This window comes from Fusarium oxysporum, chromosome 12 (genome assembly GCF_000149955.1).
Source record: "Fusarium oxysporum f. sp. lycopersici 4287 chromosome 12, whole genome shotgun sequence".
Taxonomy (NCBI): Eukaryota; Fungi; Ascomycota; class Sordariomycetes; order Hypocreales; family Nectriaceae; genus Fusarium; species Fusarium oxysporum.
The window spans coordinates 1744790-1772408 of NC_030997.1; the positions used below are offsets into that span (position 1 = coordinate 1744790).

Here is a 27619-nt window from a genome sequence, read left to right on the forward strand (position 1 = left end):
CCTGCCGAGGAGGTGAAGTTGGAAGGGTTGAGGTTACGACCCCAAAGTGAATCAGTTTCCAGGTGCATAATCGTTTGCGGCCTGGGTGGTCCTTGCAATAGAACACAGCGCCGAGACTTCTCAAATTGCAACCATGTCACTGTCCGTTGTATCCTCTCTCAAGCTTGCCAGGCAACCTTGAGAAGACAGCGTTCCAGCTATGGCCATGTGTTCTTTGATGCTGATTGGCAGTCCATGCAGAGGACCAATGGGTTTCCCGTGCTTGGCCATGTACTCATCGAGTCCTCTTGCTTGGACAATGGCTTCATCCATGAGCCACTGCGTTAGGCAACAGGTGAGTTGATGTGCGATGATAGAACGTTTGGCAAAAGCAGTGGCGACTTCAACAGCCGAAAATTGACGGCTGGCGAGTGCTTGTAGTAAACCAACAGCATCGTAGTCTTCTGTGATGCGAACCTCATCTTCAGTGAGGATGCCGCAGGAAGCAGGGATATTGGAAACGTCTAGAGGGGGATTGACGATTAACTCGGCAGGGAGGTAGTACTCCAAAGGTACTTTGGCCTTGATGGTGTCGATAAGAGCAGCCCGTTTGGCTTCAAAGGCAGGTGTTCCGCGAGGAACAGGCTTTGGCTGAACAGTGAATGAATTGCCTTGCTCTGGATCGTCGGTGGCTCTCACTTGAACAATGGAGGTATCTTTGATCCTGGCTTGTGGCTGAGAAAGCGAAAGAGGGGCAGGTGAAATAATGTTCATGATGGATTAAAGAAGATGTCGGATAACAATTGAGGTATTCAAGGATGGTGAACTTCAAATGTAAAGATACTGACAGATCAGATAGATTGAAAGATGAATTCAAGTATTAATACTACTTACGATTACACCGGGGCGATCACCTTGTTCCTCTCGCCCGCTTGACCTTCATTCTGAGTTTCGGAATTGCATTCCTTGTCTCTTAGGGTAGGTCGACGCGAGGATCTGTCGCAAAAACACATCATTGGGTAGAGTCAACAGCCTAACTTAGCTCAAGCCCGCGTCCCACCTTGATGATAAGACTGACCATTCATGTGTATTTGCGCCATCATGTTGCATGGATGCATCACTAGCTTATCCGCCCCCCTCCTGATTAGCTTTTAGCGGGGAAGCGAATCTCGGAAACGAAGATAAACTGCCTAGCTATCGGTATTCACAGCTTCATCATATCAGCCATATCATCTTTGCTGGGTAGATAGTCAAGTCATGGGTATATATTGGCAGGCCTCAACGCGTTTCTATCGATCTGGTCCGCCTGCATCCATCAGACCTTTACCAATCCGCTTTTCTTTCAGTTTCAGCCTACCCCGCCAGCCCAACAATGACCGAATCTATTAGTATCCCTGGTACTGTCCACCTTGTGGATCTGGACCATGACATGCATGCTCGCCATGCCAGTTCATCTGCCGACATTGTCCTGAACCCGACTCCATCCAAAGACCCCAATGATCCGTTGAACTGGACTCCCCGTCGCAAGTTACTCTCACTGATTTGTCAGAACCTGTACGCCATGACGTGTACTTCATCGTGTCATAACACAACTAACAATATGTAGATACACCTGGTTCGCAGGCTTCGCAGTATCTACCGTCTATTCAGTCCTCGTACCCCTCTCCGCTCAATCTGGCGTTTCCATCGCAACTCTCAATGAAGGAACGGGCTACATGTTCCTTTTTCTTGGTTGGAGTCTTCTTTTCTGGCAGCCTTTCTCTTTGCGCTATGGCAAACGCTTGACGTATCTGATCTCTGTCCTTGGTGCAATAGTAAGTGACCCGCGCTGTAATCCTTGTACATATTTCTGACACCTCATTGCTTAGGGCACCAGTATTTGGAGGTTGGTCTCTGATCTTGAACCTGATATCTATCCTTTGGCTAACGGGCTCTTAGTGCATATGTAAAAAGCAATGGCGAGTGGCTTGCAAAGTGCATTATCCAGGGCTTCTTCATTTCTCCCATTGAAGCGCTTCCTGAGATCTCAGTGACCGATATCGTAAGTGCCCAAAACTACTGATCAAAGCCTCTGCTGACGCGCTTAGTACTTCACCCATGAGCGCGGTACATACATGGGAATCTATTCATTTGCCCTTGCTGGCAGCAATTACTTTGCCCCAGTTGTCTGTGGCTTCATCGCCGATCACCAAGGCTGGCAGTGGGTATTTTACTGGCCAGCCATCTTCTTGGCGGCTGTATTTGTCTTCCTCTTCCTGTTTATGGAAGAGACAAATTATACCCGGGAACCCGTTTCTGAGCTCACTCCTGAGGCTTCTTTCTCCCAGGGTGAGATCAAGAATGAAAAGAGTGATTCCGTAGCTGCAGACACGCCAGCTGCGGAGAATGGCGAGGTTTACAATACCCCGAAGACCTTTATCCAGAAGATGTCGCTTTGGCAGCCGTCACCGGGACAAGGCATGCTCACACGATCATGGCGATCATTGAAGTATCTGACGTGGCCTGTTATCTTCTATGCCGGTTTCTCCTACGGTTCATATCTCATCTGGTTCAATGTCCTCAACGCCACTGCCTCATTAATTCTTTCAGGAGAGCCCTACAACTTCAGTCCATCGATGGTGGGCCTGAGCTATCTTGCTTGTTGCGTTGGTGTCGTCATTGGAGCCGTGGTCTCTGGCAGACTCAGTGATATTCTGACCATCAAGCTTGCCCGCCGCAATGGTGGCATCATGGAAGCCGAAAGCCGCCTTTGGCCCTTTGTTCTCTGTGTCGTCATGGTACCTTCTGCACTGATTCTCTGGGGCGTCGGAGCCCAACATGGAGTCCATTGGTTTGGACTTGTGTTTGCGATGGGATGTCTCGCCTTCACCAGCGCTGTAGGCGTCACTCTCAGCGTCAACTATCTCATCGATAGTTATCATGGCATCAGTGGCGATGCGATCGTTACTGTTATTCTCATTCGCAACACCATGTCTTTTGCAATTAGCTACGGGTAAGTCTTATTCCGACGTATCTTGTCAATAACTGCTAACAGCTTGAGTAGCATCACCCCTTGGATAACTCATCTTGGGTACCAAAACTGCTTTATTTCAGCAGCCTTTGTCGGAATGGCAGCCTCCTCTGCGTTTATCATCATGATGGTTTATGGCAAGATGTTCAGAACTCGTAGTGCTGAGAAATATTATCAGCTGGCTGAGGATGGTCAAACAAGCCACTGATTGTTAGATGGCAACATTATTTGCCGACTGGAGTGTAATCGAGTATGACAATTGCGGGTAGCTTGCAAATGGAAGAACATGAGATGTAAATCTTAATTGATGTAGGACCAAAAATATGCTCTAGCTCCTCAGATGCGTGATTCCACAAGTCCCCATGTCCACTATTCTGTTGCCAGTTCCTTCCACCCTACGCTGATAAATCTCATAGTTGTCCTGATAACAGCATCCAGTCCATCAAGATATGCAACAAGGAACTGATTGGGCGAATGGGATCTTGATATCGGCTATCGTTATGCCAAGCGTTTGGCAGGATAACCACCCATGTTAACCCCGCATCTCAAGAACTCCACCAAGAAGCTATCGTCCAGTTATGTTGGAGATGATCAGCCCCAGATAACGCTGACGCATGCGCCAGGAACCAAGTAACCTGTTTAGGACAAGATGTCCCTGGTCACACGCCAACGTTGGATTCAAATAGCGCTTGAAGCTCCCTTGCCTACTACCGACTCCAATAAACCCCTTTCTAAACTTGATAAACGTCCCCGCCCTCGATTTCTCAGCCAAGGTCTCCCGACCAAAGATGCGACGATGACCGATAAAATCAACAACGGTATTGCGCGGAAGAAGTTACGCACAAAGACTGGCTGCTTTACATGTAAGCCGACAGTATACGGTCCATCGTGTTGCTAACATTTCTCAACCAGGTAGACAAAGACGCAAGAAATGCGACGAAAAGTCCCCAATCTGCGACTTGTGCCGATCTTCTGGGCGAAGATGTATATGGCCGTCACCAAGCGATTTACTCGATCGTCGTTACTCCCACCATTGCAATTCACGGCACCAAGATCGGAGTTTGAAAGAAAAGCTACAACAACCCGAAGATGACGTTCGGAATTCCTTGATACCCGGCAGCAGCAATCACGCCGTACAAAGTGCCCTCTCTTCCTACAGTTCATCAACTACTTATGAGACGGATTCTGTTTGTCCATTGGACCTCTTATCGCAAGCCGCCACAGTGCACCGCGTGCTCTCTAACCACCTAGAGCTCCGCGTCTCCGACCACTTCTCTGATAAATACTTTTCCCTCCTACTACTACCGGACTGCTACCGCGGATTCCACGACGGCTGGCTTACTGAAATTAAGCAGCTCATGGTGACTCACAAGAGTTTGTACTACTCAGTCCTTGCTTGCGCTGCATCACACATATTTCTCACCGACTCCGTGTGGGAGATGCATCCTATTGCTTTATCCTATTACGCTGAAGGGGTGAAAGAACTTCAGCTTTTGCTTGGGAAAGTTTCTCAATATGAGAACCACGACGCGCTTCTCATGTCTGTGATGCTGCTTTATCTCCACGGGGTATGTCCTCCAGCGATAATGATACAAAGTCAATCACTGACATCAAAAGTGCCTGGGATGGGGCACGCATAGTGATGTTGCACAGCACGTCAATGCTGCGACTCGTATAGTCACTTTGAGATTGCTTAACAAGCCGGTCGGCATTCAACGACTGTTCGACAGACTCGCCCTCGAAAGTGTCATCTACCAGCAGTTCCTACTCTCAACAGGCCTATGGTCAGAAAGCAGTCAATGTGACTTTGTGTTCAACCCAGATTTCTGGGATAGTGTTGAGAAACTTCTCGACAGGTCCACACTCTTGTCAGGAGCGCCTTGGAATGTTGAAAGCCCTATCTTAGGGGTACCGTTGTCTTTCTTTCGTACCACCATAATCTTACGGGAATGCTACCGTTCAGGTGTTAGTCTGGATCCTGCAGTCCTCAGCCGGATAAAGCATGAGGTACAAGGCTGGGAAGCACAACTCTGCGATCCGGACTCTGAATCTATTCACAGCTCCACTGATACAGTTAAAAAGATACCCAGCTCAACAACCAGGGACGAAACATACTTATATGCGATAGTTGCCTCTCTCCTGCTTGAACAGATTACTGAGTATGGAAGCAGAGGAACTATGCCATCGGTAGTGTCCAGGGACAAGTGGCAGATAAAACTGTTCTTACGAATTCTCAACAGCCACCAAGGCAGCCGAGAATGGGCCAGATCATATGCGGGTAATTGGCCAGCGTATACCTTGGGAGTATTTCTTTCTGCACCTGAAGATAGGCTGGTGGTGAAGGAAGATCTTGAGAGGTCGTGGGAGGTTACAAGAATGACCTATGCCCTGAGGTATTGCCGTGATCTAGATATAATTTGGAAGTCGAGATTGTAGTAGGTGATGAAAATTCAGAAGATATGATGTCAGATCGGGCACGCAGCAAATAGCCATATGCTTCGCTGTTGCGCGCCGTCTCTTGGAGAGAAGAATACCCTTGATAGAGTCGAAGGCGTATTGAGTGGACTTTCGGTTATTCATCGATATAAGGGCATTGAAGAGTATAACAACCTTTTTTCAGAGGCGGTCGTCATCACTTGAAGCGCGAAAGCAACATCATCAAGTCTGCGGATAATCTAGTGACAGACTGGGAGAGCTTGGACGTAATGTAACAGCGAAACTGCAAATCTGGCTATTGCGTTTCGAATTGACATCTAGCTATCATTTTATGTGAACCTTCATAAATCACTGGTTTGAGTCCCAAGTACGCATGCCCGATACACACTTCTTCATAAGACGAGAAAACAAGTCGAGCGCTTCTATATCTACTTTTATTTTTGTTTAAATGATGACCTGGTGGGTGGCAGGCTTCTCATCCTCATGGCCGAAGATGTTGACATCCCACCGAGGCTTGTCTATTGAGAGATGGTCAGCACTGAACTTGTTGAGGGTAATCAAGATTAGACTTACTAGCGACATAAGGAACGTTGTACCGGCGCTGCTCCTTGCCAACCTGCTCAATCTCGCGGATATCGTCCTCAGACAAGTCGATCTCCTGGAAGTTCTCGGCAATACGCTTAGGTGTAACAGACTTGGGGATGACACTGTGGCCACCAACCTGAGCCCAGGCGAGCCTGTTGGGCAAACACTGTGTTAGCCATGTAAAGCAGTGTCACATGCCGATGGTGACTTACAGGACTTGTGTAGGTGAGACGGGTTGACCCTTCTCCTTGGTCAATCGCTCGGCGACGGCCTTGATCTCGGGGTAGGTGAAGAGAAGGGGAGCGTTGACCATGTTGTTACCGAAAGCCTGAGACATCAATTAGCGTCGAAATCTCGAAATTCACCTGCAATAACTTACAGAGTATGCGGTAACGTGGATGTTCTTTTCCTTGCAGTAGTCAATGAGATCCTTCTGGATCAGGAGAGGGTGGCGCTCAATCTGGTTGGCAGCAGGGACAACTCCAGTGCCTTTGATGATTGCCTCGAGCTTCAAGTCGTGTTACTTGCTTGTTTCGGTATAACAGAAGGGAAATTACTTACGTGCTCCTTGGTGTGGTTGGAAACACCAACGGCGCGGGCCTTGGACTTGGGCAGCTCGGTCACGGCTGTACATGGAGAGGTTAGCCGCGTGCATCAATAGCCTAAGTATATCATATAATCTAAACTTACCCTTCCATGTGTCGACGATGGAGATGCTGTCATCGATGACGACGTCACCATCGGGCTGATTTCCTCCGGTGAGAGGGAACAGATCCTGACCAATGGGAGCTCCCGAGTTCTTGAAAGAGACGGGGAAGTGGATGAGGTAGAGGTCAAGGTACTCAAGACCGAGCTCTTGCAGACAGTCATCCAGAGCAGCCTCGACCTGCTTGGGGTCGTGCTGCGAGTTCCAGAGCTTAGAGGTAATGAAGACATCCTCTCGCTTCAGGCCAGGGATCTCAGCAAAGGACTTCTTCAAGGCCTCGGCGATTTCAGGCTGGTTTCCGTAGACCTTGGCCAGATCCAAGTGTCTGTAGCCAACCTTGAGGGCCTCGTAGACACCCTGACCGACCTCACCGGGGGAGGCTTGCCATGTGCCGTATCCCAGGAGACTGGAAACAATTAGCTCATTCTTCTCCACTCGCTTTGCGGGTTCACTTACGGGATCTTGGCACCAGTGTTGAGAGTGAAAGTCTTGCCTTGAGACATGGTGAAATTGAGTGTTTTGAAGGGTATCTGAGATGAAAGAATGAGAAAAGAAAGTCGGGAAAGTATTTATGTTTGAGGAGACAGGAATATTTACACCAGCTCAACCCCGCTATCTAGGTATGTATGACTGATGGATCTGCGAAAGGACGCTAGAGCGCACTACTCGAAGCGCTCCAATCTTGACTCTTTATGGCCGCCTACTAGCTCTGGAATGATGGAGATTGGCGACGCTGCTCGACTAAGATTGGGGCAAAGCAAGATCACGAGCAAGCTCCCCGCAGTGGAACTCAACGCAATATCCGCCTCATTCATGTTCGCAGACCCAAAGTTTGAAAGTGTCAACCGGTCCAATTAGATACCCGCCAAGGCAGAAGTAACAGGCTGGACCTAGACCATCTCTATATTTTCCCTGGTGGTATCAAGAGTCCTGTCATTGGTGGTTCAGCAGCCACCAACGGCCGATGACTTTAGTAATCGATTTCAGCCAAGTATCCAAGATTCATAGTGCCCAAGGCCAAATAGCAAAGCGCCTTGGCAATCCAGTAACCAACAGAAGCGGCTTGTCGCGCGTAGCTGCCTACTTTACTTGATAGACGCTGGCCCTGTTGAAGCTGAACCAGCCACGAATGGCGTTTTGCATGACTTCAATGTTTGAAGCAGTGTTCACCGACGTCCCAGAGCAGAAACAAGAAGCTCATGGGCTTCCTACTTATCAGTCCTTGTGCCGCCGCCTTGTATTATGAGATGCGACCTCGATATCAGTTATTTCATACCAAGTTTCCAAATTATGCCTCAAGCAGCTGGCCCAATCAGTCTACTTTTCCTCAGTCTCAAATTTTCAGCATCTCTATAATGACGCACTTGTAATTGGTTGCAATCCCCGATTAGATCGTTTTAGGACTAGATCAATCTGATTAGCCCGAGACATGACGATAACGATAACAAATTAAGAACAAAGAAATGCCTAGCAAAGGTCGCAAAAACAAGATATATTAGTAATGAAAAGAATAGACTTTTATTTCTTCATCGACCCAAGTTACGAACCCTTCTACCAGCCAAGAATAGAAGCTCTCGTTAAGTCGCTTCCTGAAATGAGTATCAATCATACATCTTATAGCCCTCTGCACATACGCCCAACGACAGTAAGTCTGGAGACTAAGATACCCAGAAATGACTTCGATGGTGAGATTTTACAAATCAGCGTTTGGCGATTTGAACACTGGGTGATACTGTACTCAATTTTAAGATCTGTCTATGGAGTATACTCAACCATCACATTTACTTCTCTTCTCGGTCTTTAGGGACATGCGCGCGCACTTCGATCTCTACTCGCATGTCGTCAAGAGCCAGGCGAGGGACCCCCAAGGCTGTCCAGGTCGGCTGATGATTCGGGCAGTACTTCTTGAGGCAGCGAACCATTGTTTCAATTGCCTCGTTGTTGCAGGGCAGGTGGTGTGACCTTAAAAAGAAAACATCCTCCCAACCGCGACTACCTGCTGCCTTCAGAGCACATTCGACATTGTCAAATGCTTTCTCTATTTGAATCACAACATTCGGGTCGATTTTCTCTGTCTCTCGGTCCCAGCCACCTGATAGCACCTCAGCAGCCATTCTTCCATTTCTAGGAGGAACCCATACCTTGCCCAGAACATTCAATGATGTCTCCGACACGGACGGCTTGGCTATACCAAAGGTCCTTCTTGGCGCGCTCGCCATAACCTTCATAGGACGTGTAGGTAAGGTGAGACATAACTGTAATAACTTGGTTTGTCGAGTTGTTTATGCTGCTGAGCTGTGAGAGGAGGTAGAAATCGTGAAATAAGGAAAAGACCTCAGTCAATTACATAATGGAACACACTACCGAGGTAAAGGATGACAAATGCGGTTAAGCGGGTAACGTTGATAGACTAACTATACCTAAGCTGGTATAAAAATCTAATCAGGCTTGCATAAACCTTAGAGATGCTAAGTATTTAGCCCAGGTGCTTCAGGGTAAGTAATACTGTCTTGTCAAAAGAGGCAGCTCTCGTAATAGGTGATCCTGTATGGCAAAGTGAAACAAGAGAAATCATTTAGAAGATCTGTAGTGCCTTCCACCCCGAGGTCAAAATATAGACAGCTAGGCTCTCTTCGAGTGCAAGGTCGATTATCTGTGACAGCTCTACCGTCGCCGGTACATCAGGAAGTTCGAGTAGTGGCGGAGGGTCTTAAACGTTATTTTGAGTCAATCAGAGCCAGTTTAGGTCGGATTTCCATCTGAGATGGAGATACAACTTGCCTTGGTAGATCCTGATGGATACACTGCTTGGATGATTATGTTAGATTGGAACCTCGGAGATATTCTATGTATATTTGTGATATGCCTAGAATGAGGATTTAGCTTTGTTTCTTGACCCGGTCTCTTTCTTCTTCGGATCTCTAGATTATCTATATCCGTTGTATTCAGCCAATAGTGTCTAACATCTTAGGCGACTTTTGTTGCCAACCAGGGTACATTACGCAAACGTCGTCACCAAAGTTCTCCATCGCTTCCGTGATCAATGCTGCAAATGTATTGCAAAAGTCTTACGGCGCATAGTCAAGGCAATGAGTTTAATATTATAGAACGGTATACACAAAAGGTTGATTCTTATCCGCACCTCCAATCTTCAACAGTAACGTTCCGATAAATGTCAGACACCTTTATCAAGGCATGCCAACATATCCCCTTGATGGATGTAGTCAGTCCGCCCTCCAGGTGAAAAAAAGTCTGAGGGGGTGTTGGTATGCTGGAGGGGACTCAGGGAAGCCCAGGGACTCCAGGAATACCACCTCCAGGAAGACCACCGGGGAGAGGAGTAGGCAGAGGAACCGGCAGGCCAGTGGGGAGGCCAGTTGGCAGACCTCCAGGGAGACCAGAAGGCAAGCCGCCAGGGACACCAGGGATACACTTTTGGATCCCAGCCACAAGCTCAGAGAGACTATGTCCTATTAGTTGATGGTATATGCCATAACCATAGAGTATCAGACTTACCAGGTTGCAACGTCGGTAAGAGCAACAGCACTGGTGGGCTTGAGATTGCTAATGCAGTCAGAGATGCTAGTGATACTCTGAAGACAGGCAGGATCGACAGAAGGAACCGGAAGCTTAGGCGTAGCAGCTCCGAGAGCAAGGGCAGGGAAGACAAGGATAATGGAGGCCTTCATGATGATGGTTTGGTAGTATTTGTAAGATTAAAAGTGGTTGTGTTGGAAAAATGTTGGTTGTGAGTGCTTATGATAGAGTAATGAGGGAGGAAGAGGCAGCAGATTTATAGTTTTCACAGACCTTTGGAACTGCTTCATAAGGCAGTGCGTCTATCATTCGTCATTCTCGACAATGATGTCTTACGTGAGTCTCTAAAGAAGGCGATTCAACTCCTCCCGGGTTCATCACCTATGGAATGAGAAACGACAACGCATGAGAGGTCCTGATACATGTCACGACCTTGTCGGTATTCATGGAAGTTTGAGGGTATGCACTTGTGAATTTGTCATGTCCTGGCAATTAAACTTGGCTCATCGCGCTGGGTTTAAAACTTGATGTTCTGGTATGTGATCGTCCAACTTGGTGACTTGGCTGATTATCATTCATATTCTGAGACTTCGCGCGGCTTTCTATGTCATAACCTTCTGACTGAACAGAGACAACACCGTTAGTTGCACAGGAACAACAGTATTTCTAGTCATGCTGGGGCCTCAGCGCCGAGTCTTTTAACTGGGATTATCTAATGCAATGATCTATATCCTCCATTCGGCTATGCGAGTGAGAGATAGTTTAATCATCTTGATTTGGGTTTGTATTACTATTCACAGTTTATCACGACATCAGAAACTGTAAGCCATTTCTGAAGCTTTAGTTCTTCTTCCAAGCATGCAGAATCAATCATCAGAATGCGGGCGTCAACCGGAATAGTGTTCAGATGAGAAAACTCTGAATAAATATTTCAAGGAAAGATCAAAGCCCGGCGCGGCATTTCAATTCTGAGACACCAAGGAAGAACTAGTGCCCTTACTTCGGCAGCATGTGAGACATCAACTGCCGTAGCATAATTGAATTCCATTGTCGTAGACAGAGTGATCTGCAAGCTGTCAGTTATGCCTGAATCATAAGGACCCACGGTACGCTGATCCCTATCGAGTCACATTCGTGAATGCCAAAACCCTTTGCTGAACAGTCGAGTACGCGTCAGTCTTGTACTGCTGTTTATCGCGGAATATTTCCCTTAAATAAGTTGAGTCTAATATGCATGGGTTAATTTCTTGCTAAGGACAAGATTCAAGGTTGAAGCCTGTACCAACATTGACGACATTGTTCTATTAAACAAGTGTAAAGGTTCGATAGTCATCTGGCTTTGTACCTTTTACAAATTCGCCGTCCATCGCACCATGAACATATGCATCACCAATAAGGTTATACCAATCTGTTCCCTGAACCGACCGTAAGACGAGACAAAAGGGACTTCCAAAAAGCACCACAATTATATCATCAGGCTTCATGGAGAATGGTCCCATTCCCATGCTCCCACTTCCAGTAACAAAAAAGCAACGATTAGAGCTTGCGTTCTCCACTGACTTTGTAAAGAGAGAGGTGTATTCTATAAATCTTTCAATATGGCTCCCTTCATATATAAGGCTAGCGGGAACTGGCTTCTGCTCGAATAGAGCTTGCATAATGTCAACAAACTCTCCTGGGGCCGGGTATGAGGGATCTTCGCCGGGTGTAGTCGAGTCATGCTCCATGACAAGAGTCCTGCAGAGTAGGCTTTTGTCCGTCTGCGAGAGAGAGCGACAGAATTCAATAATCTCAGTGAAGAATTGACGATTTCAAAAACCACTAGTGACCTCCTGATCGAAGTCAGCTCCATCCGCCAGTTTTTGGCCCTGTACATGAGGACCAATAACTCGTCTCGTAGCTCCGAGTAAAACGCCTTTGCAGCTTAGAGTTCTCAAAACTCTGTCGATTTCGACAGTCGGTTCTTGGCCATTATCTGCTTTGAACGTCTTGTTAAATACTCTTAATGTTGTGTCCCCCCTCAGCCGACTTCCAAGATCAGGCGTCCAGCTAGGACCGTCGGGGTTCACTTCAAAGCGATTTCCAAGCAAAATATGCAGGTTGCCCCAAGACCTAACAAGAAACTCGACGACATTCATCAATAACGTTGGAACGGGTTGCTCATAATCAGGTTCCAAGCGGCGGTCCTGCTCGCATACCAAACCTAGCAAGGCGAATATCTTATCCCGGCAATTTGACGCCTCGAATCGTCTCGAGACCTCTATCAATGTGGTCAGAGTAGGTTTCTCGGGTCCATTGCATGAAGAAATTGTCTGAATCATTGCGAGACCTGGGGGCCACCCTCTCGAAAGAATGGACCGAAGTGGTTCATCAACATCGAAACCGGAACCCGTACCACGGGCTGAGTTTCCTTGTACAGTGAGGAGAATCGCACTGCATGCGACATCGAACTCGATTCTTCTTATAGAGGATGTGCCGCATATAATGTCCCCGGTACTTCGGAAGAGGAAACCTTTAACTGCAAGCTCTTGGATGATCCAGACACGTGTCCAGTAAGGGCGTTCAAGAAGACTTAAGAGCGCCGATCAATTCTGACTAGACATTGGAAAGCCTTTGGCCTCGAAGTATTGACTCACAGTGAGGTGTTCTTCATCCTCATTCGGACCATCAAATATTTCCGACTCATTGTCTTTCATCCATCTCCCCAAAACTCCCATCGTTCTCATAGCTTCATCGCTGTCATGACTTGATTCACCCAGCCAGCTAATGACATTCTGAGAACGACGGTATATCTCATCCATCATTTGGACCTGAACCTTTTTGTCTTGAAATGACTGCTGGTTTATGCAGAGTGCATCAGCCCATAACGTTCGGGGTTCGTTTTTTGAACGTAAGTGACGAAGCGCGGCTTCAAGGTTCTTTGTGACCAAGTGAGGACATGTGTTGAGGCTGATTACGGGGCGGTTATCTGCGCTACCCCAGCAATAAGTCAGAGCTTCATATGGATCTGGTTGCTCCAATGATGTGTGATATAGTTCACAGCAAATTGGGGCGTTCCATTCCCCAGGCTGAAGCCTTAATAGGCGGATGCTGTTGGGTTCAAGCGGTCCGTAAGTATATTCCATGGTATTTATGGTATATAAAAGGTAAATTTCGGGGATATTGTTTTATTTTCCGCTTTTCTTGCGATTTGACATGGTAGAGCCTTAGTATCTATACCCCGCGTCAAGCGTTGCCCTCGCTGCAAATACGCCCGCTTAATGGTAACAAGTCCTACGCTACTGCAAGCCACGACATAAAATACAACACAAACCGGCCTACAGCAAGAGCAAAAGGCTTTTGACTGCAATCTTATCAAGCTCACGTATCACTGTTATTGGACGCACGCAATCCACACCAGTTGGGTCGATCTATACTAAAAAAGTCTACCATTGCGAGACGGTTCGGGCAAGCACGTTAGATTCAGCGGTCGACTGTCTTTGCCAGCCCCGCATCGGATTGTTCAGCTTCAAGAGTTTTGTTGACTTCATCGCTCTCGCGCCGTAACGCATACTGTCAACTTGCAGGCATCTCTAACTGGAGGGTCAGCTGTGTTCTCTGCATTGGATTTCTGAGGGTTAGGGCTACCAAATAGGCATTGCCTGTTTAGGAGTACATTCTGTTCATCGTTCCCCCCGTGACATTATCTAGGATTTTCCGGATCTGAGAGGCTTGGGAAATCTGACGAGGTACAAATTGGAAATATTCATAGATCCAAATAACGATGCCTTTAGCATCTTTCTTAGACTTTCAAGTTCAACCTGTTCTACGTGGTATTTGCCTCTATAAACCTCAAACACTCATGGGGCCAGGAAGGGTTTGCACCACCTATTTGACGTTCTCCTCTGTCAGACACTCACTAGACGTACAATAGTTCATCAAGAAAGGTGCGCATGTCGTCGCTTATTTTGCTGCAAGACGTCAACCGCTATGAATCTGTTTAGCCAAGCTATGAATTATAGATGGAGATATCTGCAAAATACTTCCGGAAACACTAGTACTACCCCTGCCGACTGAGTTTCACCTCAGCCTTGAGGACTCCAGTGGTACAATAGTTATATGTGAGGCATAGGACCGATATTAATGCCGAACATAGTGAGAATGGCACCCTGCTGCCAATGTGCATGGTCTATCAAATACAAGCGCGCCAGCTCGTCGAGACAACTACCGCTGATCGTCTTCAGCAACAGATCAATGCCTAGTTTTTCCCCTGGGCAATTGAAGATGAAACTCTTTTGATAATCTCACCAAGGTTCCAATCATGACTATTTGTATTTATGACACGCCTGAATTTAGACCTCTTATTTCAATATTGCCAAAGAAAGAAGACTTCACGACTCGGCTAAAACCATCGTTACTTTTTAGCCTGAGACCGTAATATAACCAGACGGATTATTTATCGGCTCTTACTAAATTTCTGGCGCTCGGGTGCAATACACTACTACACGCGCTCTAGTGTGGCGTATTGCCTAGTCAGGATACAGAGGCGGAAAAAGCATCGGCAGTGACTCCGAGATCAGCATGCCATGCTACGGTGTGCGTCTTAGCGCAAGCCTTCTAATCCGGGGAAGCGGGGAATTAGGCCAATTGGGCTCCGTAATGAAATACTTCTTTATTATGCTACGTCTTTAGCGATATCGAATTCCCATGTATAAATACGCACTTGGCCAAGTCTGAGCCCGATATTCATTGTTATCTAACTCTTGTTTGGTCAAGTCAATCATATACTGGTATACCTACACTTTGTCTTGTTTGCTGTGTTGCAGTGCACCAACTCTAATCATGAGACTTAGCACTGTTATCAAGTCAGCATGCTTCCTCCTTCTTGGTCAAAGCACCATTGTTGAAGGTGCAAAGACCCCCCAGGGCTTTCTCAAGACTTGGCCTATTCCCGATGGCGTCCCTATCGCAACCTCTTTTGACGTCAAAGCTCGCGTTCCCGGTGGCAAGTGGGAAAAGATTGAAACATATCAACCAGTGCACAACGAGGTCAACTTTACCACCGGCGGTTCTATCAAGCACACCTCATCTCTAGCATATTTCGATTTCAACGGTACTGTAGAGGTCCAAGCCAGATATCTCAATGATCGAGTTTCCAAGGCTGTTATCAGGCCTTACTCCCTCAACCTAACCCCTAAAAGGTCTGGTTCAGTTGTTACTTTTACCTTGAACGAGCCGCGAGATGTTATTGTTCAAGTCAACGATGATATCTTCGATGTTCTGCACATCTTCACCAACCCCCCTGATACAAACGTGCCATCTGAAAAGGATAAAGATGTCATTTACTACGGCGCTGGCTATCACAAGCTCAACTCTACGCTTGAGGTTGGATCTGGCAAAACTCTTTATGTCGCCGGCGGAGCAGTGGTTTCAGCTCCCGATATCACAGTGACCAACTCGACTGATGTGACCATACGTGGACGAGGTCTCTTGTACAGTCCAAAGGGAAATTCCCTACAGATCTACCGATCCAGCAATGTCTTGGTCGAGCGTCTCGTTGGTATTAACTTCCTCCCTAGGGCGTATGAGTCAAAGGACGTGACATTCAGTTATTGGCGCGACTTCAGCGCAGTGCAATGGGGAGATGGAATGGACGTTTATTGCTGTGAGAACGTCCTCATCGATTCCGTCTTCTTGCGCAATTCGGACGACTGTATCGCAGTTTACGCTCACAGAAATGAATGGTACGGAAACTCGATAAACATCACTATCCAAAACTCAATTCTGTGGGCCGATGTCGCGCATCCAATTAATATTGGAACCCATGGCAATACTGAGGACCCCGAGACCATTGCAGGTCTAACTATTCGCAACATCGACATCCTCGACCAAAGAGAGGGACAGGTCGACTACCAAGGGACCATTGCACTCAATCCTGGAGATGGCAATCTGATTCAAGACGTCTTGATTGACGATGTACGCGTCGAAGATATTCGCGTTGGCCAACTGCTTAACTTCCGTGTCATGTACAATACCAAGTACAACACATCACCGGGCCGAGGGATCAAGGATGTGCTGGTGCGTGATTTAAAGTACAATGGGACAAAGGCCAGCATGTCCATCTTTGTCGGTTATGATGAGGACCGGACGATCAGCAATGTTACGTTCGAAAACCTGGTTATTAATGGGAAGGTCATCTCGGACAACATGCAGAAGCCGGGCTGGTATTTGACTACGGATTTTATTCCGGCATATGCAAATGAGCATGTGAACAACTTGACATTCACGACTACTTGAGAACCTTTGTTATTGATGACAGTGAGTATTTCATTGTCCAGGCTGCCACTAAATCAGCAATTTCATACTCTATAGTGTTTTCTTTTCTTAAAACCTTGTTGCACTTTGTTTTTGTTTCTGGTCGACTTACCTCTAGCCAATAAGTAGCAATATATTTACTATGTAGTACTTCTTAAATATCCAATAGTAGATGGTAAAATTTGTGGTATGATGAGATGATTCGGAAGTCAAATCGGCGTTAAATTCTTAAAATAATCCGCGGTCCAAATCTACGCAGACTACGACAGCAATAAGGGCAAAACTTCGTCATCTGTTGCGATATTACCTCTGTGTAAAAGGAACAATCTGCTCTAGGTTTAAATATCCCCACGTTTATGGCCAGACCTCCCAGACGTCCTCTGCGAGACGTACTGCCTTTTTTACCGATCTTATTGTGTTGGTGCGTCCAGGGTAGTTGCCTGGGGATATGGGTTGTCTATTATTTGCCAGTATGAGAGCATCTCTATCGGCCAATGCCTCTGAAAAGAAATCATCAATCCAGTTCTGAGTAACAAAAGACTCAGCCTCTACTCTATGCCGAACTCGGAGTCTACAGGTTGAGCAGCTCTCTCGGTTAGTAAGGTCCAGAGACTGTGACGCCTCGTCGCAGTGGAGAGCCCTTCTGGAAGTGGCTCCAGTGGACAACGGGATTTTCCGACTCTGATCTTCTCACTGTGAGAAAATTTTCAATGTAACCTCGCTAATTCTTTCTGGCTTAGGGTGTTCATTCCACGCCAGCATCAGACATCTTATCAATCTGATTACTACGGACACTCTGACATCTTTTGAGGTTAGCTCAGGATCTACAGAAAACTTACAACCATAAATATTGTTTCAGCCAAACTTAAGTATGTAAACCGCCCTCCATCCTCTGAGTCTCACTTCAACCAAACCTCAACATCCGTGTCTTCATCTCATCCATTGAGTACAGTTCTTTTCAATCTTTACACTCATGGCTCAACCTCAGACGCCGGAGAGCGTCGCGAATGAAGCGAAGCTCGTACCGCCCGAAGTGTCTATCAAAGAAGAGCACGTTCTTTCCGAATTGCAGACTTCCCAACCGGAAAATGACGGTCGCCAGCCAGTCCCACTGTCTTGGAAACTCGCCTCCATCGTCCTCGTCACCGCAATTGGCTTCGGGTCGCAATGGAGCTCCGGCGTGACCTCAGCCATGAAAAGCACCATCAAGAAAGAACTGCACATCAACAACACCCAATTCTCTCTCTTGGAAGCTAGCGAGGACTTCATGGTCACTGCTTTAATGCTTGTCAGTGGTATCGTAACTGACAGAATTGGTGGAGCCGGTACGTCTGACTTGAAGCATGGGAGAAGTTGGCGCTGATCAGAAACAAGGCGCGATGTTGTACGGCAATCTTATCTATTCGATCGGATCAATTTTGGTAGCTGGAGCAGCCCAGACTCGATCATACAAGTTCATGATGGCTGGCAGGGTCGTGCGAGCTCTCGGTGATATCGCCACCCAAGTTGCCCAGTACAAGGTCTTCTCGTCTTGGTTCGCCCCGGGAAACGGATTCGCCTCAACATTGGGCTTCGAATTAGGCATTGGTAAGATCGGTGCCTTTGCCGGCAAGTCTTCAGCCAACATCATCTCCAAGAGACTCGGCTTTGCCTGGGTTTTCTGGATTGCGGTATTTATGAACATCTTCACCAACGTCATGACCGGTGTCTTCTACTTCTTCACCAAAGTTGCCAATTGTCGCTATCACGGTATCAATGATCCAGCCACTGGAGAGAAGCTTACTGAAAAGACGCGCAAGTTCGAATACCGCAAGGTCTTGGAACTGCCGTGGACATTCTGGGCTGTCATGGGCTTCTCTTTGTTTGAAACAAGCGCCGCTATTGTGTTCCTGCAGAATGCTACAGAACTTGCTGAACAGAGATTTGGCACCGATTCCATTGCAGCCGGATGGTACAGTTCCGTTTTGCAATACTCAGGTATGGTGTCTGATCAACATGCTGTCGTATCGGATTGGCTCTAACGATCTCTTTCAGGTTTCTTTGTGGTTCCCTTGCTGGGAGTATTCCTCGACCTCTATGGAAGCCGCATTTCCGTCTGTAAGTAGCTGATCATGTCGCACAGAAAGAGAAACCTGCTGACTGTACACAGTGATCTTTTGTGGTATTGGCATGTTTATCTCCATGCTTCTGGTATGCTTCTCAGGTGCTGTCAAAGGAACAGCTGCATCATATGGCGTCTTCGCGTTCGCGTATTGTTTCGGTCCGACCACGATTATCGATAGCACACGTACATCAATGTGGGACAGCACTGTCTTTGGCTCCGCCTATGCCATCAAGATCACAATGAATAATGCGTAAGAAGAATACTCATTAAACTTTTTGCTGTTCGTATTATTAACACATACTCTAGAATGAACATCATTGTCCGAATCATCACCGGAAAGATTCAGGACGCTGATAACAACTCGTACGACAAGGTGACGATTGTCTATGTCATCCTCGCCGGACTGTCCGTCGTCGTATCGCTACTGCTCGCGGTTGGGGCGTGGAAGTCTGTGGACCTTGGACACCTCCAATGGTCACGAAAGAAGAGAATTGCACAGGGAGCCTTGCTCAACGAAAGGAAGGACATCTTTACCAAAGAGAACGGCGAGAAGAACAGGCGAGTGTCTTTGGCTTGCTTCGCTACCTTGATTCTGTTGATCATCGGTAGCTGGTGCGGATACTTCTGGGGAGTTGCCACTGGAAATAATGATTAAGTTAGTTGTAGCACAGGCTTCTAAGCTTGTCGGCGTCTCGAGTTTGAATAGTCTGGGGCGAGAGCTGTTTGTTTATCGACAGCTCGAACTACAAGATGACAATAGACAGAGAAATGCAAGTTCTCGAAGATTAACGGATTGCCGGACACCTTTCCAAATACATCACCTATCCACTATTTTAATCTCGTCAGAACACTTGTATAAACGTTGTTGCATGTTTAATATCTAGCCATCAATTTAAGTGATCAAGCCACGAGTGTCAGCGATGATGTCGGCATTGAGACCGTTCAAGTCGCCTAAAATACCAACCCGCAGTTTCTAAATGCCTCATACTAGGCACGATGGTCAATTAGGCATCCCGATTGACAAGGGCAACAAGACTTAACTGGGAAAAAGTATAGAACTCCTCTTGAGAATGAATTGCGCTGTAGATCTATCTAATGTAATTCTAGCAGCAGCCAAAGTCCTCACAGTGGACATCTATTCTAATATTTCGTTTCATCTGCCATTTACTTGCCGAATATTGCGCAGCATCCATCAGCGACTTGGGCCCGCAAGACAAGAGGAGCACTCGGTGATGACTTCCAGATGCTCCCACGACTCTACTAATTGTTCCATCGACATCCAGCTTCTCCAATAATGGGTTGCATTTCGGCTCATCGCCGGTTATTTGATCAGTTAACCCGCATACATCGCCCATCTCAGGGATAGTTTCATAGTCAAATGCATTTTCTCTTAGAAGAACCTCCCTTTCTGCTCCGCATGGAGATGCTTGGGAGTCGGTATCGTCAGCTACTGAGCCACATGCAGACTGTTCGCCTGTCACGTAGATGTTGAGGCTGATGGGATACGCAGACTCCGCAATATTGCACAAATGTCTGCGAAACCAGTTCAACTGCTCTAAGAGGTGTCAACCATCAGATAAGCTTTCTGGGGAATCAGAGACTGTTCTAAACATACCTATACACCTCACTGCCCATACAAACTCGATAGATTGGATTGCAAGCTTTTCACGCTGCATCATGATACGGTTCATGACTCCAAAGGTAAATGCAGCTCCGCTTCCACCAGCGATAAGGATCAGTTTATCGTAGTTACTCACGTCTGGCAGTGACCCATATGGCCCATCTATAGATGCCCATAGAGTAGTCCTGTAATTTTGGTTTGCAAAGCTACTGACAGCTTTGGTGAAACCCTCATGCGATTTCATGACGAGCTCTAGACCAGAGGAGTCATTACTAACGATAGTAAATGGGTGATTCTCATAAAGTCGAAGACTTGGAACCCATAAAAAGCAGTGCGATCCTGGTAAGGCGGCTGCCATTCCAGGCTTCTTGAGCACTATTCGTGTTCCTCTATATGGAAGAGGATAGAACGTCGCTGTGTTGTTAACGAGGTTGTATAATAACCTGCCCAATCGCACGAGTCGGTCCAATGTCCACATGCTGAATATGATGAGCATCACCGCTGGGATCTTCTTCGCCCAGTTTGGCCTATGAAGGGCCGTCAAGAGCACAACCGCCATGAAGCCAATGATGTGGCTAGCATAGAACAGTTCGTAGTGCTTGTGTCTAAACACTCCCATTAGTAGTACAAGCATGGCAACACCGGCCCCCATGCCCTCGATATCCTCCTTCTTCAACAACTGCACCAAGCGACCTTGACGGCCAAAATGTATCGTGTAGACAAAGGCGTGAAGCGTGAGGAGGAATACAGTTGTATAACCGACAATACGGTGAAGGATATTCAATTGGATGTGCGAAACGGAGGCCAAGGGGCTTAGGGGCGTGTTCTTGAGGCCAAAAAAGACACATAGGGCCATGTTGCCAGCGCACATCCTGATATTCGTCAATTACGCATGGAATGTCATGAGGAAATAGTGCATCCTACCATCCAAACCTAGAGGCCCAATGATTCAAGAGTTGGGGCATCGCAAGCATGCTTGAGCAGAAAGCGACGTTGCCAACAAGATAGACGCCAATCATCACGGTGAACCCCAAAGAAGGTCGCCCAAACCATGACGCAGGAAGTCGTCTCTGCAGAATTCTGTGAAAAGAATAAGTTTACTGCCAACTAGATGCTCGGACGCTTTTACGAACTCAAGGACCAGAAGACAGGCCTCACGCCCGTACGTCGATAATGAAGCAGATGTTTTCAAATGTGGAGATGTAATGTAAATATTGCGCAGCCAACGAATGCCAATAACTAAAAGCATGAGACCACATAGAAAAGCGGCATACTTGGTAAGTGCCTCTTCATTCTTCAGTTGCTTGGTACTTGGTGGTTTGAAGTCCTCCATTTTCGACAAGGGACGGTGGTATAATGGACGGAGAATGATAAATGGCGACAAAACATCCCCTGATTGATAAGATTGCGTCAAAATTCGATTGATAAGTCTAACCGGGCTTTCGGTCAAGCGGGCATTACGCGTGTCCTGTGAGCCCCACCGGGTGATCCTAGTCACGCTGCGTAGCGTATTCGAGCTACGAATATTCCCGATGCCGTTGCGATCTCTGACTGGACAAGATCTTAGCGAAGAGGGTGTCATGAGTGTTCTTAATTTTTAGCACGCGTTAAATCGATCTAGCTTGGCTGTTATCAATCTCCCTCGGTTTTCCGTCGGCGTCGGTCCCAAGAAAGCTAGACTCGGCGTCTCGATTACAAGCCTGATAGGCTGTTATGGTCATTATGGGGTACGACAAGGATTCTCATCATGCTCAAATATTCACTGTGAAGAAACAGTCTGTTTACTGATCCCTGCTCAAGAAACACTTGGCCCTCTGTCCTACAGCGGAGAGAGCACCAACTAGCTGGGATCTTTGCATGATTGAATTTTTCACAAGCAGGCTGGCTCACAGTGAATCAAGGCAGATACAATGTTACATTCACGCCACAATCCACAAGATCAGATAAGATTTCACGTCAGGCTAGATTGATAATTGGCTCGACTGGAATGAGGTCGGCGAACACGCGTACTGTACTGTCCGGCTAAGTGACCCGAAAACTGAGCGTTGGAAGACAATCCATACTAAAATTTGCAGATCGACACTCAACCACTTTTACACACGGCCCTTGACCCAATACACGCAGGATACACGACACTGCACCATGGAAACCTGTCTCTGTAGAACAATCCATACCCTGGCCAAGGACTACGACGCGGTCCAAGCCAAAGAACTGATCCCTGCACTGAATCGCCACCTAGAAGATCTGCGACAATTTCTAGCGCAAGCGAAATCGCTCAGTCGTCAGGTACAGTACCAGATCACACCGCGAAACCAACGAACCGGCAAGGCCCTCTTTGTAGACTCGGTTGACCTCACTCCTGTCGATCGCGTATGCTCCAGATTCGATAACGATGTAAATGGTTTCTGGGCGGGCTCGGATGATCATGTTCATCTTGAGCTGCGTCGGCGACTTGCTTGCGTTGTCATATTTCTTCGCTCTAAACTGGATGCTCAGATGCTGGCCCCTCCTCAAGTGGCTAAAGTATTCCCTAGAGCGCAGAATCTCACAGATATGAGAAACCCTGGCAGGAAGTATGTTCAGATATCACAGAGACTTGGTGGCGTAGGAGCAATCTTCTGGCTTCCACTCAACGTCCCACCTTCGACGTACGTGATGTCCTCATATTGGCAATACCCGAGAGTGCTGACACTATGTAGTTATGAGAGATATCTCAGTGTTGACGACGAAGAAGTCTTCACCCATTTATCATCCCTCAATCCAGCATTTCAGAATTATAATATGCTTGCACAACGCCTAGTGCTTAGCCAGCTATGCGGTTAGTAACCTCAAACGTAGTGTAACTACGATGTAATATTGAGCTTGCCTACAGACCCTTCGTCGCCAGTACTGTATCATAATCTGTTCAGCGAGTTTGCTTCATTTGTTCCTGCCAAAGACCAGTTATTCCTTGTAATGTACGCACTCGGCGGTGCCAACATACCCGCTGTCTTGTTGACGAGTGTACGCTTGCCACAACGACGTTGGAACGCCGAGGGAGAGGTGGAACAGACCAGTGCTGCTCAGTTTGGACTACCCGTTAATCTTCTCGATCTTCTATGCGACGAAACAATGCTCTCCGAGGTCATGATAGGGCCATGCGTGGTCAACCGAATTCGGGAAGACAATACCATATCTTGGTCCTTGAGTCCCGATACCATGTCGAGCTTCGAGGAAGTTTTGACCCCACAAACGATAGAAGTGCTCGAAACGACAGCGTTGAAGCTCATTTGCTTTGTTTGCCCACTGTGCTATGAGGGTAACACGGACTGGTAGGATCTATCCCCGCACTTTCTACAGCATCACTGACACTGGTCTCTCAGGTCACCGTCGTTGAAACAAGAAGTTTGGACAATACTCGAAAGACTTCTGAAAACATGCAAGATATCAACCTCCCTCAGAACCCACATTATTGAAGCCGTCCTATATTTTGGAGAGAGAGACTCAGTTGCCATCCGCCATGCTGCCGTCAAACAGGCCAAAATCCTGTTACGAAAGTCAATGCCCTACTATCTCCACGCCTCGGTCGTGCTCTTCCGCAGCATACTCCATCGAGTTGATGGAGAACTTGCCAAGTCGGAAGCACACATACGTGACTTTCTGTGGCGAGGGCCACGCCCAACTACCCGTCGGGACCATGCACTCGAGGGTCGTCTTCATATTTCTCAGATGGAGAACAAGATCAAGTGCTACGATACTGATGTACCTTCATTTGCCTACAAGTGGGAAGCGAAGCAGCCATTGTCAACTCTGGACATGGAAGTGACCTTTCGGCTCCAGAGCACAGCCGCTCGATACTTCCAGTCTATCGGTGATTTTGATGCAGCAAGGGCTTCTCTAGAGCAGTTTCTATCACTGGGACGAATCAAACCTATACCTGCGAATTCACGCCGAGTCTTGCTTAGTAGATTAGCTGATGTGTATTGCGAGATGGGGGAGTACCTCAAAGCGATCGAAATACTCGAACCGGAACTCGACCTGATCAACACATGTGACCGCATGCGTCGTGGCTTTCGAAGACTTATTCTAGCACTAGTAGAGGCTAACATCGGACTGAAAAGATTAGACACAGCAGATTCAGCAATCCAGGAGTTATTGGGCGATCTGCCTCCCTGTCAAGATGATATCAACGACCAGCAGCTGCACATAAGAATGCTCCTGGCTTCAGCACGCATCGTCCATCTCAGGTCAGACCCATGTGAAGCCATGCTGCGCTGGACACTTGCGCTTCAACAAGTTAGCCACATGCATGCTCTCGGTTCATCTCGTGGGTTCATAGCCGCCGTGTGTCACTTGTCCTTGGCTCACGCACAGGTCTCGATCGGCGATAAATATGAGGCTCATCGCTCATGGACAACAGGACTGAGGATCTTGGCGAGTGAGAAATGCGAATTCTGGATTCCTGTTGTGCCTACTGTTTGGATTCCGAGGGTAGCGGCAGATATTTACCATTCCCAAGGTTGGCCGTTTCGCATGATGCTGCCGGGAGGAAAGCCAGATATCACACAGCATTCCTTTCAGATTGATCACCATAGTCTATAAAGGCTGCTTTGATTAAGACACAAAGCTTCATTCCAAAAGAAACGGGTTCATGCTGGATCTTCAAGATTTACGCCGCTGCTATCAACAAGCCGTTCTGGAGTTGGTGTAAGGGCATCCGGGCAAGGCTTGTGAATAGGGTTGTTATCAGCTACCTGCGCTAACTAGGGGCCTATCACCCTTTCACTGAAGACTGACGAGGTCTCGTTTGAGGGCCTTGAGCTTTCTAGCCAACATCAAAACCCAGTGACAGAGAGCACAGTCGAAGGCAGCTAGCTTGCATAATTCACCCTTTATAGGACTTGTGTATGGCGTAACCTTGGCCAGGTTGGATCTTTGATATCAGTGCAATTCAATATCTGGTTACTTGTTGCTGAATAATCTATTAATCCGATCTTGTAATGGAACTATATATTCAATGGAGTAGGCTTCTCATTCTTCATCATGTTCAAAAGCCCAACTGCCTCTGATTTTAGGATCAATCTACTACAAGACAGCCACTGCGTACTGAAAAGGTCCGCACTATTGATAGCCTGAGGATTCTCAAGCAAGCACAGGCCGGTAAGGTTGGCCCTGGGGGTTGCCTTGGTGTTAACAATGCAACCCCGGGTGTCAATCTCCTGTATACCGGTGACTATGCTATACTTTTCGGTAAAGGGCCCGATGACTCTCGTAGTCAACGGAATCTCTCACTCTTCAGTCTTCTTCCGGACAACAAATCATATTCCAAAACGGTCTGGCAATTCTCAAAGGCATGGAGCTACTAGCTTTGGCCACTTCCGCGGCTACAATGCCCACTTATTGCGACCCAGACTACGATGTTGATGACTGCGCTGAAGACCTTCAGTCTATAACAACGGCTGAGGACAAGTCTACATAGATACTTCACCATGTTCTGCGGATGTTTAATTGTAGAAAGCTACATGAAGGGAATTCTTCCGTAGACCAGCTACCATCTAAAAACAATCCGAAAGCGATACAAATCTCACTTCAACTTCGCAGGCGACAATGAGGACTACTGAAAGATATCCAAGCCTCACATCTAACAATCTCAATTGCAGGAAAGGGTGTTTAGATCAAGAACCAGGCTCCGTGGCCAAAGAATCGCTTTAATACTATATCGTGATCTTGCTGCACCGAGTTCCTATCGGAACTTCATGATTTTTACCTGGCCTGAAGGGCAAACAAAGGCTACTCGCGAAGCATTAACATCCAACACCATCCGGCGATAATCGGCAGGTATCCAGAGCATTCGTTCATTTATCCGCATAATCCAATCCATTTCAAGGGACAAACCCCATCCAACACGCCATTATATATCATCGTACTGCCGTTAACACTACAACCCCGCTCATGGGCTCGCAGCTTTTACAAACAAGACGTTCTACACGATGGCCTGCATCAAGAATGCTAGGTCACAGCCGTCGCAGGACCTGGTACGGTTGACATAGCCGTGGTGGCTTTTGTCGTCTTAAGACCCCGACAAAGTCTTATAATCGGGTATGGTGACCTCATACTAATTTGTATCTCAAATAAGCCTCAAGTATCGCCTGGTGACTGCGCCCTTCAGACCAATTATTTGGGTTCTCCTTAGTTCAAGTGATGCTTCAATGGAATGTTTCTTTCCTGGGCATGACAGTTTGGTATGCCCCACTACCCATCTTTCTGGTGCACCCCTTTTGCCAGCAGATTCCATTTTAAGTTCATATCAGATATTGTACCTTGACTTTGATAAATTAAGGCTGCAAGGAATCGAGGATACGCGGCACCGCGGATCCGCGGGGCTTCTGCCAGTGTGATATTGCCTCGGCCCCAACAAATCCCGTATCCCACCTGATTGGCCGCATCACGGACCTGGTCACTATTGGCCTGATAAGTTTATAAGAGACCAGGCTACATACGCAATAAACCTCGCACCATTTCTCCTGCTAACTCTCTATATCTCCAAGGCATCCACCAATTGCAACAATGGCATCAGAACAAAACAATACCGTCTATGTCGTCACAGGCGCCAATAAAGGCATTGGACTTGGCATCGTCAAAGCCCTTCTGGCACGCGACTGTACTACTGTCATCGCGACTGTGCGTAATGACAAGGCTGCCGCGACTCTCCAAAGCGAGCTTTCAAATGTCTCAGCCGCCAAAGACTGCATCTTCCAGATTATCCAGCTGGACTTCTCCACTGCCGTACCCCCTGAACAAATCCGAGATGCCATCGCGCCAAAGGTTGATCACGTCGACATCCTCATCTGCAATGCAGCTTTCTCTCCGCCCATGACCCTCACGACTCAGACCTCTGCAGCAAATCTTTGCATGGCTTTTGAAGTCAATACTATTGGTCCCCTCACCGTCTTTCAGGGCCTTTGGCCTCTGCTCCAGAAGTCAGCTGCGCCAAAGGTCATCAATGTCACTTCGTCTGTTGGTTGCATCACTCATCAAGAGGCGCCCGGTGGCGCTTATGGACCCAGCAAAGCCGCTCTGAACTGGATCACGAGATCTTTGCATGTTCAAAACGAGAGTCTTGTTGCTGTTGCACTTCATCCTGGTTGGGTGGGGACAGATATGGGGCAGTTTTCAGCTAAAGAATGGGGATGTGCTGGTATTACTCTTGAGACGGTTAAGGGATCAGTTCAGGGCATGCTGAATATTATTGATGAGGCAACTCGAGATACTACATCGGGAAAGTTTGTTACTTACAAAGGTCAGATTCTCCCTTGGTGAAGTTAGACTGAGTCTCGCCTGCGATTTCTTATTCGTTTGGGAAATTTA

General features: G+C 47.3%; 12 protein-coding genes across 14 annotated transcripts; 6 read left to right on the plus strand and 6 right to left on the minus strand.

Moving 5' to 3' along the window:
* FOXG_21599 (uncharacterized protein) lies at positions 1–924 on the minus strand. Its single transcript, XM_018401942.1, has one exon. The coding sequence runs from the start codon at positions 751–753 to the stop codon at positions 121–123; it is 633 nt and encodes a 210-aa protein (XP_018254252.1). The 5' UTR covers positions 754–924; the 3' UTR covers positions 1–120.
* A 217-nt stretch (positions 925–1141) lies between these two features.
* FOXG_14655 (serine/threonine kinase 16) lies at positions 1142–3323 on the plus strand. The gene is made up of 6 exons (XM_018394711.1): positions 1142–1533; positions 1586–1793; positions 1848–1864; positions 1918–2020; positions 2067–2971; positions 3023–3323. The coding sequence occupies exons 1-6, from the start codon at positions 1352–1354 to the stop codon at positions 3195–3197; spliced, it is 1590 nt and encodes a 529-aa protein (XP_018254253.1). The 5' UTR covers positions 1142–1351; the 3' UTR covers positions 3198–3323.
* Positions 3324–3638: 315 nt separating this feature from the next.
* Positions 3639–5844, plus strand: FOXG_21600 (uncharacterized protein; the record flags this gene model as incomplete). The annotated part of the gene is made up of 3 exons (XM_018401943.1): positions 3639–3852; positions 3902–4557; positions 4607–5844. 3 exons carry the CDS (start codon positions 3639–3641, stop codon positions 5423–5425), a joined length of 1689 nt encoding a protein of 562 aa, XP_018254254.1. The 3' UTR covers positions 5426–5844.
* Positions 5685–7329, minus strand: FOXG_14656 (alcohol dehydrogenase (NADP+)). The gene is made up of 7 exons (XM_018394712.1): positions 7173–7329; positions 6701–7122; positions 6572–6636; positions 6390–6518; positions 6223–6338; positions 5999–6162; positions 5685–5943 (listed from the first exon to the last, which is right to left on the minus strand). Exons 1-7 carry the CDS (start codon positions 7217–7219, stop codon positions 5870–5872), a joined length of 1017 nt encoding a protein of 338 aa, XP_018254255.1. The 5' UTR covers positions 7220–7329; the 3' UTR covers positions 5685–5869.
* An 897-nt stretch (positions 7330–8226) lies between these two features.
* Positions 8227–9035, minus strand: FOXG_14657 (uncharacterized protein). Its single transcript, XM_018394713.1, has 2 exons — positions 8858–9035; positions 8227–8808 (listed from the first exon to the last, which is right to left on the minus strand). Exons 1-2 carry the CDS (start codon positions 8967–8969, stop codon positions 8498–8500), a joined length of 423 nt encoding a protein of 140 aa, XP_018254256.1. The 5' UTR covers positions 8970–9035; the 3' UTR covers positions 8227–8497.
* Positions 9036–9525: 490 nt separating this feature from the next.
* FOXG_14658 (uncharacterized protein) lies at positions 9526–10558 on the minus strand. Its single transcript, XM_018394714.1, has 2 exons — positions 10233–10558; positions 9526–10179 (listed from the first exon to the last, which is right to left on the minus strand). Exons 1-2 carry the CDS (start codon positions 10403–10405, stop codon positions 9999–10001), a joined length of 354 nt encoding a protein of 117 aa, XP_018254257.1. The 5' UTR covers positions 10406–10558; the 3' UTR covers positions 9526–9998.
* Positions 10559–11557: 999 nt separating this feature from the next.
* On the minus strand, positions 11558–12574 carry FOXG_14659 (uncharacterized protein; the record flags this gene model as incomplete). Its single annotated transcript, XM_018394715.1, has 2 exons — positions 11558–12013; positions 12083–12574. The coding sequence occupies 2 exons, from the start codon at positions 12572–12574 to the stop codon at positions 11558–11560; spliced, it is 948 nt and encodes a 315-aa protein (XP_018254258.1).
* A 2500-nt stretch (positions 12575–15074) lies between these two features.
* Positions 15075–16529, plus strand: FOXG_14660 (uncharacterized protein; the record flags this gene model as incomplete). The annotated part of the gene is made up of 1 exon (XM_018394716.1): positions 15075–16529. One exon carries the CDS (start codon positions 15075–15077, stop codon positions 16527–16529), a length of 1455 nt encoding a protein of 484 aa, XP_018254259.1.
* A 786-nt stretch (positions 16530–17315) lies between these two features.
* Positions 17316–19478, plus strand: FOXG_14661 (uncharacterized protein). 2 transcript variants are annotated; one of them, XM_018394718.1, is made up of 6 exons: positions 17316–17416; positions 17500–17872; positions 17922–18524; positions 18582–18644; positions 18697–18901; positions 18958–19478. In XM_018394718.1, exons 2-6 carry the CDS (start codon positions 17521–17523, stop codon positions 19304–19306), a joined length of 1572 nt encoding a protein of 523 aa, XP_018254261.1. In that variant the 5' UTR covers positions 17316–17416; positions 17500–17520; the 3' UTR covers positions 19307–19478. The 2 variants fall into 2 exon arrangements, with proteins under 2 accessions (XP_018254261.1, XP_018254260.1); XM_018394717.1 differs by having other exon boundaries at positions 17316–17872.
* Positions 19479–19692: 214 nt separating this feature from the next.
* FOXG_14662 (uncharacterized protein) lies at positions 19693–21710 on the minus strand. Of its 2 annotated transcripts, XM_018394719.1 has the most exons (4): positions 21406–21710; positions 21197–21352; positions 20267–21144; positions 19693–20206 (listed from the first exon to the last, which is right to left on the minus strand). In XM_018394719.1, the coding sequence occupies exons 1-4, from the start codon at positions 21603–21605 to the stop codon at positions 19755–19757; spliced, it is 1686 nt and encodes a 561-aa protein (XP_018254262.1). In that variant the 5' UTR covers positions 21606–21710; the 3' UTR covers positions 19693–19754. The 2 variants fall into 2 exon arrangements, with proteins under 2 accessions (XP_018254262.1, XP_018254263.1); XM_018394720.1 differs by having other exon boundaries at positions 20267–21352.
* A 361-nt stretch (positions 21711–22071) lies between these two features.
* Positions 22072–25277, plus strand: FOXG_21601 (uncharacterized protein). Its single transcript, XM_018401944.1, has 4 exons — positions 22072–22920; positions 22972–23090; positions 23145–23583; positions 23635–25277. Exons 1-4 carry the CDS (start codon positions 22415–22417, stop codon positions 24851–24853), a joined length of 2283 nt encoding a protein of 760 aa, XP_018254264.1. The 5' UTR covers positions 22072–22414; the 3' UTR covers positions 24854–25277.
* A 1503-nt stretch (positions 25278–26780) lies between these two features.
* On the plus strand, positions 26781–27571 carry FOXG_14663 (uncharacterized protein; the record flags this gene model as incomplete). The annotated part of the gene is made up of 1 exon (XM_018394721.1): positions 26781–27571. Exon 1 carries the CDS (start codon positions 26819–26821, stop codon positions 27569–27571), a length of 753 nt encoding a protein of 250 aa, XP_018254265.1. The 5' UTR covers positions 26781–26818.
* Positions 27572–27619: the final 48 nt, after the last annotated feature.